This window comes from Anabrus simplex, chromosome 12 (genome assembly GCF_040414725.1).
Source record: "Anabrus simplex isolate iqAnaSimp1 chromosome 12, ASM4041472v1, whole genome shotgun sequence".
NCBI lineage: Eukaryota > Metazoa > Arthropoda > Insecta > Orthoptera > Tettigoniidae > Anabrus > Anabrus simplex.
The window spans coordinates 1,354,847-1,371,021 of NC_090276.1; the positions used below are offsets into that span (position 1 = coordinate 1,354,847).

Below are 16,175 nucleotides of genomic sequence, written 5' to 3' on the forward strand. Positions count from 1 at the left end.
AAATAATGCTGACTTAATCGTTAACGCCACGTTAGTTAACGATCTTGTTGTAGTGTTCTATAACGCGGCGTTAACATCTTAACGAGGTGTTAACAGTGGTTGATGAAACTGGCCCTAAGACGCAAAGATAGGACTGGAAAGGTACAACTCGTACTTACCAGCGTCTACCATGTGTTGCCAGGTGGGGAAACGCTTCTTCACACGAAAACTGACTTTCTGTAAGGTGATGACGTACGATAACATGGCGTAGCGTACGATGTTTCTGCGCATCAATCTGCCGCGCTCATCCTGTCAACAGAAACACAACTACATCAGACACAGCGCCGCCTAGTTTTGAGAGAAGCAAGCAAAAAATAGAACAATGCATTCACTCTCAAACATAAAATCTAGTATTGCGTCCAAGAAATACCGTTTTAAGTTTTTATCTCTGGTTTTTGAAGCCTTTTACTTTATGTATTTATTTATATATATATTCGTGTTGAAGGACAAAATATCAAACACGAAAACATTAAAAACAGGAAGCAGCACACAGCAAGTGACTTCAAACAGTTTCACTTGAGAGTACATCTGGATGGGCACAACGGATAACATTGAAATTCGTCACAATCACCTTGTACTTCCACTTCTTGTTCTTGCAACTTCAGCTCGCAGTCTGTTCGGAGACTTGGGCAGTAGAGCAGTTCCACTCGCTCAGACTCCTTCGACATGGCAGCTCCTGCATTTGGGAAGCTCTTTCTCCTTTCAGCAGATTGATATCCGTACAGTGGGTGTGATGTCATAGTAGATGATTTTCTCCTTTCGTTGTTGGCAGCCACTTCTCTTCTGATATCAAGTAATCCTGCTAAGCCTTTTAGTAATGAACTCGGAGTGCTTTCCCATCTTGACATCCAATTTTACTGTTACAATGCAGTTTTCGTGGAGCACGCCCGAAACATTTTAAGAAATAGGTCCAAACCTATCGGAGTAAGGGAGTCCAACTTTCGGGGTAAAGGGAGATAACGAGGAGAGGGCAGAGTGACTATTGCACACAGCATAGTTTCTGTTACGCACATAAATTGGGTAGATTTAGCTGTTGGAGGAATTAAAATGAGAATTGTCTCATATTCACCATGTGAGGGTGCAGATGAGGAGGAAGTTGACAAGTTTTATGAAGCACTGAGTGACATCGTAGTCAGGGTCGACAGCAATGATAGGATAGTGTAATGGGCGATTTCAGTGCGAGAGTTGGAAATAGAACTGAAGGAGATGAGAAGGGGATGGATAAATGTGGCGAAGCGTTCACCGGATATCTGTGCCACTATTACGTCAAGCACAAGGCTGTTCACCGCTACACATGGGAAGGTCCATAATAGACTGTATCTTAACCGTTAGGAGTGTGGGGGTTGGTTTTCTGGAAATTTTTAGAAGACACCAACCACTATCTGATCTATAGTATAGTATCTCTAGGGCTAGTCAAATCTGTTTGCACACGAATAAGGGTACAAAATTTCGACGACGAGGAAGCTGAAGAACTCTGTATGTTTCTGCAGAGAACTTGCTCCGCGAGTTGTCGCACCGACACAGAACCGGCCTGGGCCTTAATTATGGTACAGCCCCAGCATTACTAGATTTATACAATGATAAGGGTTTGAATTGAAGAATGTTTTACTGATGGAGCAGTAGTCATTGGTCACCAGATGGCTCTCTGTACAGCGCTATAGCGGGAGATGACACCGTGTGGACAATGAATAGAAACTAAAAAAATAAAATGCAACAAAAGAGATATAGGACAGTAAGCACAGGGCAACTGGTGGACTGATGCAGACAGGGAAATGAATATTCAGTAGATGAAAGAAACAAACAATTATTGAATCCAAGAAGTAGTTGTGGAAAGACTAAGGTCAACCAGCAAGGGAGACCTTTCTGGACAGGAAGGGAGGGGAAAAGTAAAGGTGAACTCATAAGGGAAATACTGGACAGGTGGAAGGAATCTCTACATGGAAGGAAAAGAAGGACACACCGCTCATGCAGAATTTACACCCGAGGAAGTGGAATGGATGGTAAACAAGCTCCCCCTGTGGGTGGGGGCGGTATCCCCTGCCTGTCGTAAGAGGCAACTAAAAGGGGGCTCTGAACTTTGGAGCATGGGATGGCGACCACGGGGCCTTTAGCTGAGTCCTGGCATTGCTTCCACTTACTTGTGCCAGGCTCCTCACTTTCATCTATCCTATCCTACCTCTCTTGGTCAACTCTTGTTCTTTTCCGACTCCGACGCTATTAGGTTCCCGAGGCCTAGGGAGTGTTTCATTTTCACGCCCTTCGTGGCCCTTGTCTCCCTTTGGCCGATACCTTCATTTTTCGAAGTGTCGGACCCCTTCCATTTTTTTCTCTCTGATTAGTGTTATATAGAGGATGGTTGCCTAGTTGTACTTCCTCTTAAAAACAATAATCACCACCATCACCTGGTAAACAAGCTTCATCGTCATCAAGTAGCAGGAAGAGATAGGACTGGACCTGAAACGGTGAAATATACTAGGAAGGCAGAGGTGAAATGGCCTCACAGAGTAATTTTTCACCTTTGTTGTTAATAGAGTACACGGATCATCTGCTGAAAGGTATAAAGCGGCAGGGAGGGATTCAGTTAGGTGGAAATGTAGTAAGCAGTCTGGCCTTTGCTGACGACTTGGTCTTAATGGCAGATTGTGCCGAAAGCCTGCAGTCTAATATTTTGGAACTTGAAAATAAGTGTGGTAGGAATGTTATCCTTTCCAAGACTACAGGATGTCAGCAGGGAGCTAAGAGTACTGAATGTCAGTTGGGGATGCAAAGCTGGAACAGTTAGGTAATTCCAAGTATTGAGGATGTGTGGTCTACCAGGATGGTAATATAGTAAGTGAGATTGAACCAAGGCGCAGTAACGCTAATGCAGTGAACTCGCAGTTGCGATCAACAGTATTACGTAAAAAATGAAGTTAGCTCCCGGACGATACTACCTTCACAGCGGTCTGTTTTCAGAGCAAATTTCCAATACGAGAGTGAAAGATGGGTGAACTCAGGATATTTCTAAGTTAGAAGTAACAGACATGAAAGTAGCGAGAATAATTGCTGGCACAAACAGGTGGGAACAATGGCAGGAGGATACTCGGAACGAGGCGATAAAGGCTTAAGTTAGGACTGAACTCAATGGATGAAGCTGTTCCAATAAAACTGCTTCGATAGTGATGCCATGTGAGGCGAATGGAGGAGGATAGGTTACTTAGCAGAATAATGGACTCTGTTACGGAGGATAAGAGGGCCAAGCGGTACAGAACTAGTTAGAAACAGAGGATTGTGTCGGCGGGTAGTAAATTCACGGAGACTTGCTGCAGTCAAAGGTTGTTCCCAACACGACAGTATGCACGTGTTGAATTTAAACCTCCATCATATGTACCACGACGGTATGTCTTAGTGTTAAACTTTGCTGTAAGAAAACGAAAAATTGTACACTGTACTAGAGGGCAGCATTCGGTCAGATATCCCTGCGTAGTCATTGTTTTGCCTGCCTTTTCAGTGGTTTTATAAACATGTCGCAGTTCGTACATCATGCCGTCCTGCACTTCTTTACGTGTATTGTGTCGTAGAAGGCAGTTTAATCGCAGTTCTTCTTGTCTTGTAAGCTCACAGCTTAGTCCAGAAGCAGCGTTTTTTTGCCAGGCACATGGCCTTCACTCCTTTTAGTGTAGCTAGGTGTTTGTACGCAGATTCTTTCCCTTAGGCCCATTTTCTCCAAATTGAATTAGCAGTGTCGCTCTGACATTATTATCACATGGATTATATCAGAATATTAATGAAAGTGTAAGTCGCTAACTACAGAATGTATTGCTTTCGCCTGCAATTAGTGGAGTGATCATTTAATGATTACGCGATCAATATTCCGGACAGAATAGCAAATTGCTCCAGTAGAACGGACGGACGGACTTGCCAAAGTTGTTTTTTAGTAAACTCTTTTTATAGAATTTTGAGAATAATCACGAAATCCTTGCTTATCCACCTCATTAATCTTGTGTATATACGAGGGGCGTACCATATTGTACGCCCGGGTATGGTTCACATTTCACTTTTGAACGTGTCTTGTTCCACCGTTTGGTAGCATCATACGCACAGGGGCTCGTCGTAGCACACTGTCAGCGTAGGAGCAGACAACATGGAAACCAGCGCTATACGACTTGGTTCCTATGGAAAGAAGGCGTGACCCTAGGCCTAGAGATACTTAGTTCACTACCGATCAGATAGTGGTCTGTATCATCGAAAAATCCCCGGTTAACTCGTACATTCCTAACAGATTTCCTGAATTCGAAGTCTGTTAAGATATAGTCTATTATGGATCTGGTACCCCTAGCCTCCCACGTGTAGCGGTGAATAGCCTTATGCTCTAAGAATGTATTCGTAACTGCTAAACCCATACTAGCACAGAAGTCCAGCAGACGCTTCGCATTCCCATCAGTTTCCATATCTTCCCCACATTTACCAATCACCCTTTCGTATCCTTCAGTTCTGTTTCTAACTCTCGCATTGAAATCGCCCATTAGCACTATTCTATCCTTGCTGTTGACCCTGGCCACGATGTCACTCAATGCTTCATAAAACTTGTCCACTTCATCCTCATCTGCACCCTCACATGGTGAATACACGGACACAATTCTAGTCCTAATTCCTCCAACTGCCAAATCTACCCACATCATTCGCTCATTTACGTGCCTAACAGAAACTATGTTGCGTGCAATGGTATTCCTGATAAAGAGCCCTACCCCAGACTCTGCCCTTCCCTTTCTAACACCCGTCAAGTACACTTTATAATCTTCTATCTCTTCCTCGTTATCTCCCCTTACCCGAATATCACATACTCCTAGCACAACCAGATGCATCCTCTTTGCTGACTCAGCAAGTTCTACTTTCTTTCTTCCACAATCCCCATTAATATTGATAGCTCCCTATCGAATTCCATATCGTTCACTAATTATTTCCAAGGAGTCACTCGCCTGTTAAATGCGAGTGGCCTTCTGTTACTTCCATAGGTACAACGTTTCCTTACAATGTTCTGAGCGTGTTCGGTGAAAATTCTGTGAAGCAGGATGCTACCCGTACTTACACATAGTCCTCCGGTGGATTGTATAGCCCTAGCCGTCTGAGCACATGGAGGGCCAGACTCAGAATATGTCTGAGATGCCCACTGGTATCCCGACTCTCAGCCCACTCAGCCATTGCCCATGGTTGACGAACCCACACCATGAACCATCCACCTCGATACGATTTCGAAAGTAGTACAACAATTGTGTTTTGCACTGAACGTTGTGTTTTGACGATGAGGAAATATGTGTTTAAGTCAGTTCTTTGAATATTCTCCTTTTTCCGCAGGGGTTTCTTCCTCGTCAAAAATAATCCCATAAAGCATTAAATTTTGTCTCCAGTACTTATGCCAACATGTAACGTAACGTAGTCGCTGGTAGTTTAGGGAGCTGAAGAACAATTTACCCTCAAACTGCGGGTAGTCAAAGAGTAATGCCCTTGTTTCTAGACAAGGCAACGTGTTGACATGTATTGGACAGTGACAGGAACACAATGGCACCTGCGTGTGTGCTACAGAGGAATGTGAGCTAGGCTGCTTGTTATTCTCCACCCGCCACCTGCTGGTGAATCAGAATACCACACGGCCTACGGGTATCCCCACCCACCACACTGACTTAAAAGAACAACAACACGATTTCACTTAAGATATTTCTTCTTCTTCTTTCCTCTTTATCGTAAATCCAGTCGATCTTCGGTTCGGGGTCGGCGAATACTGACCTCTTGCTGCAGGTTCCATGAGCTCGGCGGGCCAGATGGCTTTCATTTCGTCGTTGGATATGGCCATACCACTTTCTCAATGACCCGATCATTGACCAACGCAGCATTTGCATGCACTCAACTACTCCTGTCACAGACTTACAGTACTTAATCTATACGAAGATGATGAGGTATTTCACGTCATTTGGGTGTTGATCACGGAACCCATTCTCAAGGGGCCATTTGCGATGAATTTTTGAAGTATCAGTTTCAAGTGTCAGTCCCCATCTTTCTAAAACCTCTTCCACTTGATCTCTCCTTCATTCATCAGCGCCAAGTCGTCTGTATACATCATGAATAACAATGGGCTGAGCACTTACTTAGCCTTGGTGAACTCCAACATTGCTTTTGAAGTGCCATGAGTGTTTTTGACAGCCTGTGAGGAACTTCACGGGGACGCGGTCATAGGCCTTCTCCAGATCACCTGCGTGAAACTCCGCTTGATTTCTGTTATGATTCGGGCGACCTAAATTGCATGAGATGTTTTTCCACATTGGTCAACATGAATTCACACCAGATCTTGAAGCCAATTCTCTCCTATTTTCCAGGCACCGTGCCATCGTCGCCATAACACCTGCGACGTACAACACAGTTCGTTAGTGAGATATCAGTTTTATGCCGGGATAATTCCCACATTCTTTGTTCTTAACTCGCACAGAAGTTCCAACAGCCCTGCAGGAATGTCGTCTTGCGCGTTTGTTCACACTCAGCCGTTTCTTGGTGTGAGAATTCCTAGAAGTACACATCCTGTTCCGCTGGACCTCCTTGTTTCGGCCTCTCTGTACTGCTGTTTCTACATTTACTGTAATGAATACCTCCCGGGAGAGTCAAACCCTCAACCAACTTGGAGTACACATCACGAGCTCTAGGCTGTTATTTTATTCTTCCAACTGTAACAAACAAACTTTCATACGGTCTTCGGTTTCAAGGAAAGAGAGAGGATCAGCAAAGTTCGACGTACAGATCAACTAGATCTGCGCTGGGCTCGTTTACAGCGGCCTTGACGGTCGCTTCTCGATCCTAGCATAAATCTGAAAATGGAAAGTTTCTCCGTAATGCCGCAGGGGCGCTGGTCACCAATGATACTGACATGAAGCTGTATGCTTATTTAATGAACGCAGGTTTTCGTAGCTCACTGTATTATAAACATATGCTAACTTATATATATATTTAGCAAAGCGGAGCTTTCCGGCAAATTACATTGGCCTTCACCAGGGCATGTGAAGGTCTGCCTCCGACAGTGAGCAAACAAATTCTTCAACGGAACTTAGAAGTCCACGGTCCCCGCACTAACTGGACTCAGGGATCGTCGCGCTGCGCTGTGGAGGTTGGGAGTTGTTGTTGAGTCTGATAGTCGGGCGCTATATTGTGTATTCTAGTGGTGTTCACAAATCTTGTGTTATGTGCAATAAAGAGACACTATCATTTCACGAATTTCCTGAAGACAAGGACAAATCTAACTTAGTTCGAAACAACAATTCACTTTTATTTCGTAGTGCAGTGAACTGTGTGTTGTGGCCTTTCTCAAGTTCGAACACGAGAAGGAGCAAAGGGACAGTGCATTTCTTGTAAACCACGGAAGAACTAAAGAGTGGCGACTGCATGTGCCATCCGATGTTGAGCAGAGCAGGTGCTGACAAATTTGAATACTAGTTTAGTATCTCACGCCTGCAATATGTTAACACGTATCAGTTTACAGAAGTTGAAACTGAGTTGGGAGAAGATCAGTTTCTAGGAATACGTGGAGAAATCCTGACTTTACGTCAGATCTTAGAAGACATCAGTAAGAAAGACAAGCCCTAATATATATAATAGAGAAGACATTCGACCAAATCGTGAAGATGATCGGGATCAGAACAATAATGTAGAGAAGTTATTGAGGGTTATGAAGAGGAATGAGGCAACGGGTGGTAAAGGACATTTGTCGGTGTGATTGTTATTTTATCTGCACCTGGAGAAACTACTGAATGGTATGAGCACAGTGTTGGATAAGGAACTGGAGTGTAGTCGAACAAAGTCAGCTGATGCAGGAAATATTAGCTTAGGAAATGAAGTAAATTGTTACTTGGGTAGTAAAATAACAAATGAAGAAGCACGTCAAGGAAAGACATTAATTTGATCACTTCAAACATTAATATAGGAATTAGAAAGATATTTCTGAAGACTTTCACCTGGAGCGTGGCATTGTATGGAAGTGAAACACGGGCGCTCACTACCTCAGAAAGAAAGAGAATAGAAACTTTTGAAATGTGGTGTTACAGAAGAGGTGGGGTATTCCGGGCGAGAGCAGAACGAGCTGACTTGTAAAGGTAGACCAAGGTACGAACAGAATGGCTGACGAACCGACAACGTGTCTCTCCTCCATTTCCAAGATGATGATTATTCATTTGTAGATGATGTCCCCTAACCATCCTCTTCAGCCTAGCCACGTCGTTCTTTCCTGGGCAGTCGAAGATCACAATGCTGCTTATGATTTTCAAAATTCCGATGCAAAGTGTTCAACATCCCATAATGAAGACACAGACAGACTGATGTCTCGCATAGTGAGGAAATAAGAAACTAACTCGACTGAATAGTATGGACGAGGAAGTAAAACTGACTGACTTTCAACAGGGAATTATAGGTTTTGAAGAAGATGGGGCTAAGTTCACTTTTTAAAAGGCATTTATCTATACTAATATATAAAAAGGTAAAATTTGTTTGTATGTAATGGCTAAGCTCAGGAACTACTGGACCGATTCTAAAAATTATTTCACTAATAGAAAGATACATTATCCCTGAGTGCTATAGGCTATATTTTATTTTCAAAACAATTCGAGGAGGGGGGGGGGCGACGTGGGAAATATAAAAATACTAGGCTAATATAGGCGAAATATCGAATTTGTCGTACAAGGACGAGGCAAAGCTCATTTTAAACGCTTTGACGCAAAGAATAAAACTCGGCAAGCCCTACGGGACCGAAAACCATGTTCTAAGGCCCTCACTACCCCTGCTCTAGGAATCGGATAAAGAAATGAACTGCCGTAACCATGGCAACGTCAGCTACAGCAGCGAGATTATCTACAATATATCACAAAAACCTAACATGCTACAGACACAAAATTTGCTATTTGGAATCTCCTTTAAAAATAACACAAATGTTTATTTTCAGAAAATCCACTTAAGGGGTGAGGATTGAAAGGAAATGAGGAAGGAGTTGAATTCTTTATATGAGGATACATATATCTCTGAAACGGAATATGTTACAGACGTTAAAATTGGTAGGCTGTACTTGGAATCTCTTTTAAAAATGAATGAACGCACTTTTTTCTGGAAAATCCACTTAAGGGGGTGAAAAATGTTTAAAAAGCGGGCGATATTTTAAAATGAGTATTGTCTTTTCTTCTACCGGTTTTCCCACACCTGTGGGGTCACCGGTGCGAACTGTGTCGCACATGTCGATTTGACACTCTTTTACGACTGGATGCTCTTCCTGACGCCAACCTTATGTGTAGGGATGTAATTACTATTGCGTATTCCTGTTGTGGTTGGTAATGTGGATGTGAAGAGGAGAATGTTGGGACAAACACAAACAACCTGTCCTCGAGCCAGAAGAGTTAATCACACGCGATTAAAATATCCGACCCAGCCCGGAATCGAAACCGGAACTCTGTGAACCGAAGGCCTCAACGATGAACTATGAGCCAAGGAGTGGGGCAGTTTTTAAAATTAGTATATCTCATAAACAGGCGTGAAAACTGGTATTTGTAATCTCATTTAGAAATGAAGAAACCCCTTCTCACATGTAGAGTTCCACTTGCCTGGTCATCTTAGCAATGCCACAAACGTGGTTTACAAAGAGATTCTGGCGTAAATTAAATGCAATTTTTCGGCGAGTTTTTATACTTTAGGGATTTTCAGATAATGTCTTAGTGCAGTACCGAGGAACAATTATTTTTTATCAACTTACGAAATCCTCGCGAGCGAAGCCGTGACTACTCTATATATAAAATAACTTGTCCTGACTGACTGACTGACTGACTGACTGACTGACTGACTGGCTGGCTGGCTGACTGATTCATCATCGCCGAGCCAAAACTACTGGACACAAACGAAATTTTGGAGATACTTTCATATTTCAATGTAGGTGCACATTAAGGGGGAATTTTTGGACATTCCTTCGCTAAGGGATTGAAAAAGGGGAGTGTATCTATATCTCGAAAATTGAACAGTTGGTATTTCGAATCTCCTTTAAAAATAAAAGTAACACGTATTCCTTTGCTTTCGTAAAAAACAAACCACTTCAGAGTGAGGGGGATGAACTTTTTATGTTGATACTTATATCTCAAAAACTGAACATGTTACAGACATAGCAATGTCTCTTTCAAAATAAAGAAACACGTATCTTTGGATTTTGAGAAAATCCTATTAAAGGTGGGTAAATGAGTTTAATTCTTTGTATGAGGATAAACGAGGGATGTTACGGACGTGTTGGAATCTGTTTTAAAAATAAAGAAAGACGCATTTTTGTTAGGGGGAGGGAATCAACTTATGGGTGTGCAAAAGGAGTTGAATTCTTCTTATGAGGATACACATACGAAGAGGACTTAAAACAATGCAGCCCTAAGAGGTTTTGACTGGGGGATGGACAAAAGTATACGTTTATACGAAATTGTTTGAATTACGAAGTTAAAATATCAAATGGTGTGAAATAACCGAAGGTTTGAGAGTTAAATGAGGTTTAGATCTGCTCATTCTTCCCTCCAAAACCGTTTGGCGTACAAACTACGGTATACTTCAAAATATTTCTCCCCTAAGGGATTTAGGCCTATCCATTCTTCCGAAACCGCCTGACGTACGAACTGAGGACGTATTTTACAGTGAACTCTCCAAAATGTAAAACTTTGCACGGGTATCTTGCTAAACGCAGGCCGAGTCTATGTTCCACAGGAAAGGCAGACAACACGCAAACAGCAACCATTATTGTAATCACAGTATTATTTGTTAAACGAATATCTTACCAAGTTTTTACTCAAAATACTTTTCTCTGAGTGATTTTTTATGTGAAACTAGTCCAAAATATGAATGAAATGATCTGAAAAGTATATAAAAATTAAAACATTTTTGAGTTGACATATTTCAAGATATTTCAGGTTTCACCACATTCACTTGCTGATTGCGCCACTTGAAGAATTGAACAACGACGCTTAATCTCAAGATGATCACTTTCCTAACGTCAGAACAATATCCTTGTGACTACTGTGTATCTAAATACCAGAGATAATAAAAGGAATTGCTATTGTTACTTACAGTTAAGGAATGTCAGCTGGACTCTTTCGTCTCTTAGCAATTTTACACGACATTATCTTGACAGATGTAACAATCTCTACAGTACGATAAACTGGCAAGGACAGTTTCCGTCTCTACAGAGTAATCATTGGCGGCCAGCGCCACGTGTCCACATATGAAACTACAGTTCGGGTCCCCGTTTGTCAAGGCTGCTACAGGGGCTCACAATTGGAGTTGACGTACCTGTCCTCGGTAAACACTGCCCATTCTTATCATAACATGCTTTTGTTCTGCGTATCCGCCAGTACACCTATTGGGAACGGTATTCATCTCCTCTCTCCTCGGTAAGAATAACACGATAGAAAGCAGGAAATTAACAAATATCATCTTAAATATTTCCATTATTATTCGACATAATAATAATCGCATCGCATCAGCTACCATGTGGAATGGGCATCCATCCATCCAGTCAATATGGTGAGAACAGCAAGGCAGGCAAATAGCCTCTCGCCCGGTAACAGATGGGAACAATGGATAAAATGGAGGATATGAACTCGACCCTGGAGGGTACGAGGTGGTTTCACACACTAGGCGAAGTGGTGTTCAACGAGGCGCTTAGTTACTTCACAGAGATTTGCAGACTGAAAGGCGAAGGCATAGATAAATACCACTTGTTTTTTTGTTGTTCATCCCACATCTTTTTAAATAACGAAACTCCTTTCGTCCAGTGATTCGACACTCATTTGCATAATTAACTGCGAACTCGTCCTGTCAAATAATATCTCCAACTCTACAAACCGACCAAAATGCCACTAGAGTGTTCCTAATTCCCCTTATCAAATAATAAGAAGTGAAAGACCCTTCTTGAGAAACATGGAACATGTCGCCCATGGCGATCAGATGTAATACACAATGAAGGTTACAATCCCCTGGGACGAAAGGCCAGTACTAACAAGAAAAGTCGCTGTACTCTGTCGAGAAGAACTCAGGAATTGGGTGTTTGTGTTTGTCCGAATACGGTACCTGTAGATATACACTGGCTCGAATCCCGGCAAGATTTTAAGTTAGAAAACGAGCGATCATATCTGCCGTACGACACCTTGGAACAAGTGGAGATCTGAGTTATTTTTGTCTGGTCTTTGTTAGCGAGTGCTGATGTACCCTGCCTGGTATGAACGATGTGAAAACCACCTACTCTTGTTCATGATGTTGGTACATTAGATGTCTTTGTGAATGAGCAACACCGCGCTGTTCTTTATGTCGAGAATCTTTAGCCCATGTATCGGCGGTAAAAGCCACAGTACTTGAAAATACCGCTCATGTTTTCTATTCTTATCACCAAATCATTTCTATCTTCAATGTTCTTCGCTAATGTTTTTGACTATTCTTATTTCACTTCACACATTCGACATTCCTGAGCCACATCATCATTTTTTGTTATCACTTTGTCCTACTACTCATACCACGGACTATTGCTATCATAACCAAATATTACAAGCTGAAGCCGCAGGTGCCGGTGAAACAAAGGGAAGAGAACAGCTCGGACACTAGAAAGGGCCCCGGCCTCCGAACACATGAGGTACTGAAGAGCACATGACATGAGGTCTCAACTCACTCTCCCATGTGTGATTGTGATCCAGCAAGTGTTTCAGATCTGAAGCATCAAGTTGCTCTAAACCGCGACACTACACGAACTTGGAATCACCGTCCCTACCAGTGTTTCCCTGCCCTTATCCCCTTTTAAGTGTATTTCGTTCTAGTTCACTATCTCCATTTGACCATATGAACCATCGGCAAGTGTTGAATATTTATTCAATATGTTTCTAAGTGTCTTCTCTTTCAGTTGTGACCTTCTTATTTGTTTATCATGTGCTTCTCTTGATATATCCCTTTCAGTGTCTTATTCATGTATTATATACAGGTATGTGCATGTTCGCGAGACCGAAAGCGAAGATTTAAAAATCTGTTTGAGGTCGGGAATACGGATGACGATCGCCTTTTGCCAGCCTGTAGGCCTAAGGAGTTGTTGGGCACGTGTTTCTTAGAGGCGATGGTTAGTGCTCCTCCTTTCCTTTCATCTAGCTCCTGGCGGGCCGGGGCATCTCCACCTTCCGGTCCAGCTTTCTTCTTCTTGCACTCCATCCACTTTGTTCTAGCTCTCCCTCACCTGTTTTGGTATTTTTCCTCCTCCCTCCACTTTACAAGTCCAAACCATCTTCCGTCACTCCTATCAGTTCTGTCATTTAGGTTTTCAATTCCGAACTCCTTTCTCACGTATTCCTTCCCCAACCTGTCTTTCCTATCATACTTCTACAGCATCTCATTTAGCTGGCTTGAATTCTACTCTCCTCTCTAGTTGTCACTGTCCACATATCAACCGTATAAGTCAATATCGGTCCTCGCCATGTGCTTTGCATTAATTCACATCCCAGCTATTGGAAACTCTCAACAGTTTCAAGGCTTTGATCACAATGTCTTTCCCTTGTATTTCTCAACTTGATTTGCTTTTCGAGTTTCTTGTTCAGTGCATCAAGCTGTTTGCTGTTTGTGCCTAGTCCCTGCCGGCCTCGTGGTGTACGGGTAGCGTGCCTGACTCTTACCCGGAGGCCCCGGGTTCGATTCCCGGCCAGGTCATGGATTTTTACCTGGACCTGAGGGCTGGTTCGAGGTCCACTCAGCCTACGTGTTTAGAAATGAGGAGCTATCTGACAGTGAAATAGCGGTCCCCGTCTCGAAAGCCAAGAATAACGGCCGAGAGGATTCGTCGTGCTGACCACACGACACCTCGCGGGCTGAGCAGCGGTCGCTTGGTAGGCCAAGGCCCTAGTGCCATGGGGTTGGTCTCCATAACAGTTCCAGTTTCATTTCTGTCAGACTGCACGCTGCTGGCGCTGATGTTCTACACGTAGGGCACAGCTCTTAACGTTACCCTAGAAGTCACCATACGTCTTTTCTCATATGAAGACTGGCTTACGGAAAAATGAAATGGCGTATGCCGGGAGTGTCCGTGGACATGTTCGGCTCGTCAGGTGCAGGTCTTTCGATTTGACGCCCGTAGGCGACCTACGCGTAGTGATGAGGATGAAATGATGATGCACACGACACCTACACCCAGGCCCCGTGCCAGCGAAATTAGCCAATGATGGTTAGAATTCCCAACCCTGCCGGGAATCGAATCCGGTAGCTCTGTGACCAAAGACCAGCACACTAACCATTTACCAATGGAGCCGGACTGTAATTTGGAATAGGCCTAACTTGTAATTCTAGACTAGGTCATAATACTGCTACTACTGAGTGAGCCTCTGCCTTAGGTTTGCACACTGCTCATTCAAAACAGCGCGTTAGAGTAGGCACTGCTATGATGAACCAGTGTGTTACGTACCAGCAGTATCACAAAATGTATGAACCAGAGGAATGGCTTGCTAACTCCCCAGCTATTTCCCGCCAATATTCAGCCAGGCTGTTGTACTCGGTACGCAGCAGTAATCACATGTATCGACGTTGATTGACAGCGTAAGAGACAAAGAACATCACGACAAACAATGGTCAATGTAATGTTATTGTTGTCAATGTTAGGCGCTTTCGTTATTGTAGGCCTTCACATTTAGTTTTCTTTCGACTCTGAAATACCACTCTTATCATAGTCGGTACGGTAAAACTGAATAAAACACAAATGATCGGAAATTGTACTCTTTGTAACTTGAATGTAGTGCTTTTCGATAGAACCAATAGGTATTTAAAAATTAAATTTAAGGCGCCTTCCCCTAAACTTCAATTTCGTCCAGGGTGAATAAAATTGGTTGTAGCTTAGACTGTAGTTTCTTATTCCCCGACTCGGTTCGGCGTTGATATGGACTTAGCAATAAAAATACAAATTCATGAATATCTCTGTTATCGTAGCCAGTACGATATAAACATGTATAAGACATAAATGATCGCAAATTTAATTCTACATAACTTAGTTATGTAGTATTCATCGATAGGACCACTAATAATATAAATATTTGAGAATTACATTTCAGGCCTTCCCCTAAACTACCATTTCACTCAGCGAGAAAAAATGATTTATAGCCTAGATTATACTGGCTCATCCTCGACTTTACATACCGATTTTCATTAAATTCCCTTCAGCCGTTTTCTCGTACAGACAGACAGACAGACAGACAGACAGACAGACAGACAGACAGACAGACAGACAGACAGACAGACAGACAGACAGACAGACAGACAGACAGACAGACAGACAGACAGACAGACAGACAGACAGACAGACACTACGGAAAAGTAAAAAGTGCATTTCCTTGTTATTATGGATATGACCGATAGAGAAATACCATTCTTTTCAAATTCTGAGCAATGTACAGACAAAACTCTTATTATATATATATATTATATATATATACAGATTATTGCCTTTCCCAGTCCTCTGGCACACGTTTCTGCTTCCATATGCACTTTGACAATCTCTACACCTACTGTAGTACACCAAACCCCATGGCCCTACAGCCCTTGAAGGGCCTTAGCCTACCAAGCGACCGCTGCTCAGCCCGAAGGCCTGCAGATTACGAGGTGTCGTGTGGTCAGCACGACGGATCCTCTCGGCCGTTATTCTTGGCTTTTTCGACCGCTGCCGCTATCTCATAGTCAGATAGCTCCTCAATTCTGATCACGTAGGCTGAGTGGACCTCGAACCAGCCCTTAGGTGCAGGTAAACATCCCTGGCCTGGCCGGGAATCGAACCCGGGGCCTCCAGGTAAGAGGCAGGTAATCCTTCCCCATTTTCAGTTTACGGACTGCTAATATGGTTATATCATCACACCGTATTACTACCGTCTCCTTCCATCTTCTGTTTATTTCTTCTGGATGTATTATCAACTCTCCACGTTCGTCTTTCATCAGCTTTCTTTCCTATTACTTCGTATAATTCCATACAGCATTTTTTTTACTGCCAGTTTCATCCGTTTCCATCTTTGGGGTAAATTCTTCCCAACTTTCGTTTTCTTACCAATTTCTTATATTTCCTTTATACTTCCTTTTGCTTTCTTTTTTATCTCTATTCCATTCTT

At 42.8% G+C, this 16,175-nt stretch overlaps 1 protein-coding gene across 2 annotated transcripts in view; it reads right to left on the reverse strand.

The window, feature by feature from the left end:
- Positions 1–16,175, reverse strand: part of Best2 (bestrophin 2) — a 232,724-nt gene that overhangs the window by 59,146 nt on the left and 157,403 nt on the right. The window contains exon 4 of one of the 2 annotated variants that reach the window (XM_067156771.2): positions 159–288. The exons of the other annotated variant lie outside the window; for it this stretch is intronic. Within the exon in view, the coding sequence (XP_067012872.1) occupies positions 159–288 (130 nt within the window). The remainder of the gene's footprint in view (positions 1–158; positions 289–16,175) is intronic. 2 annotated transcript variants of the gene reach the window in all.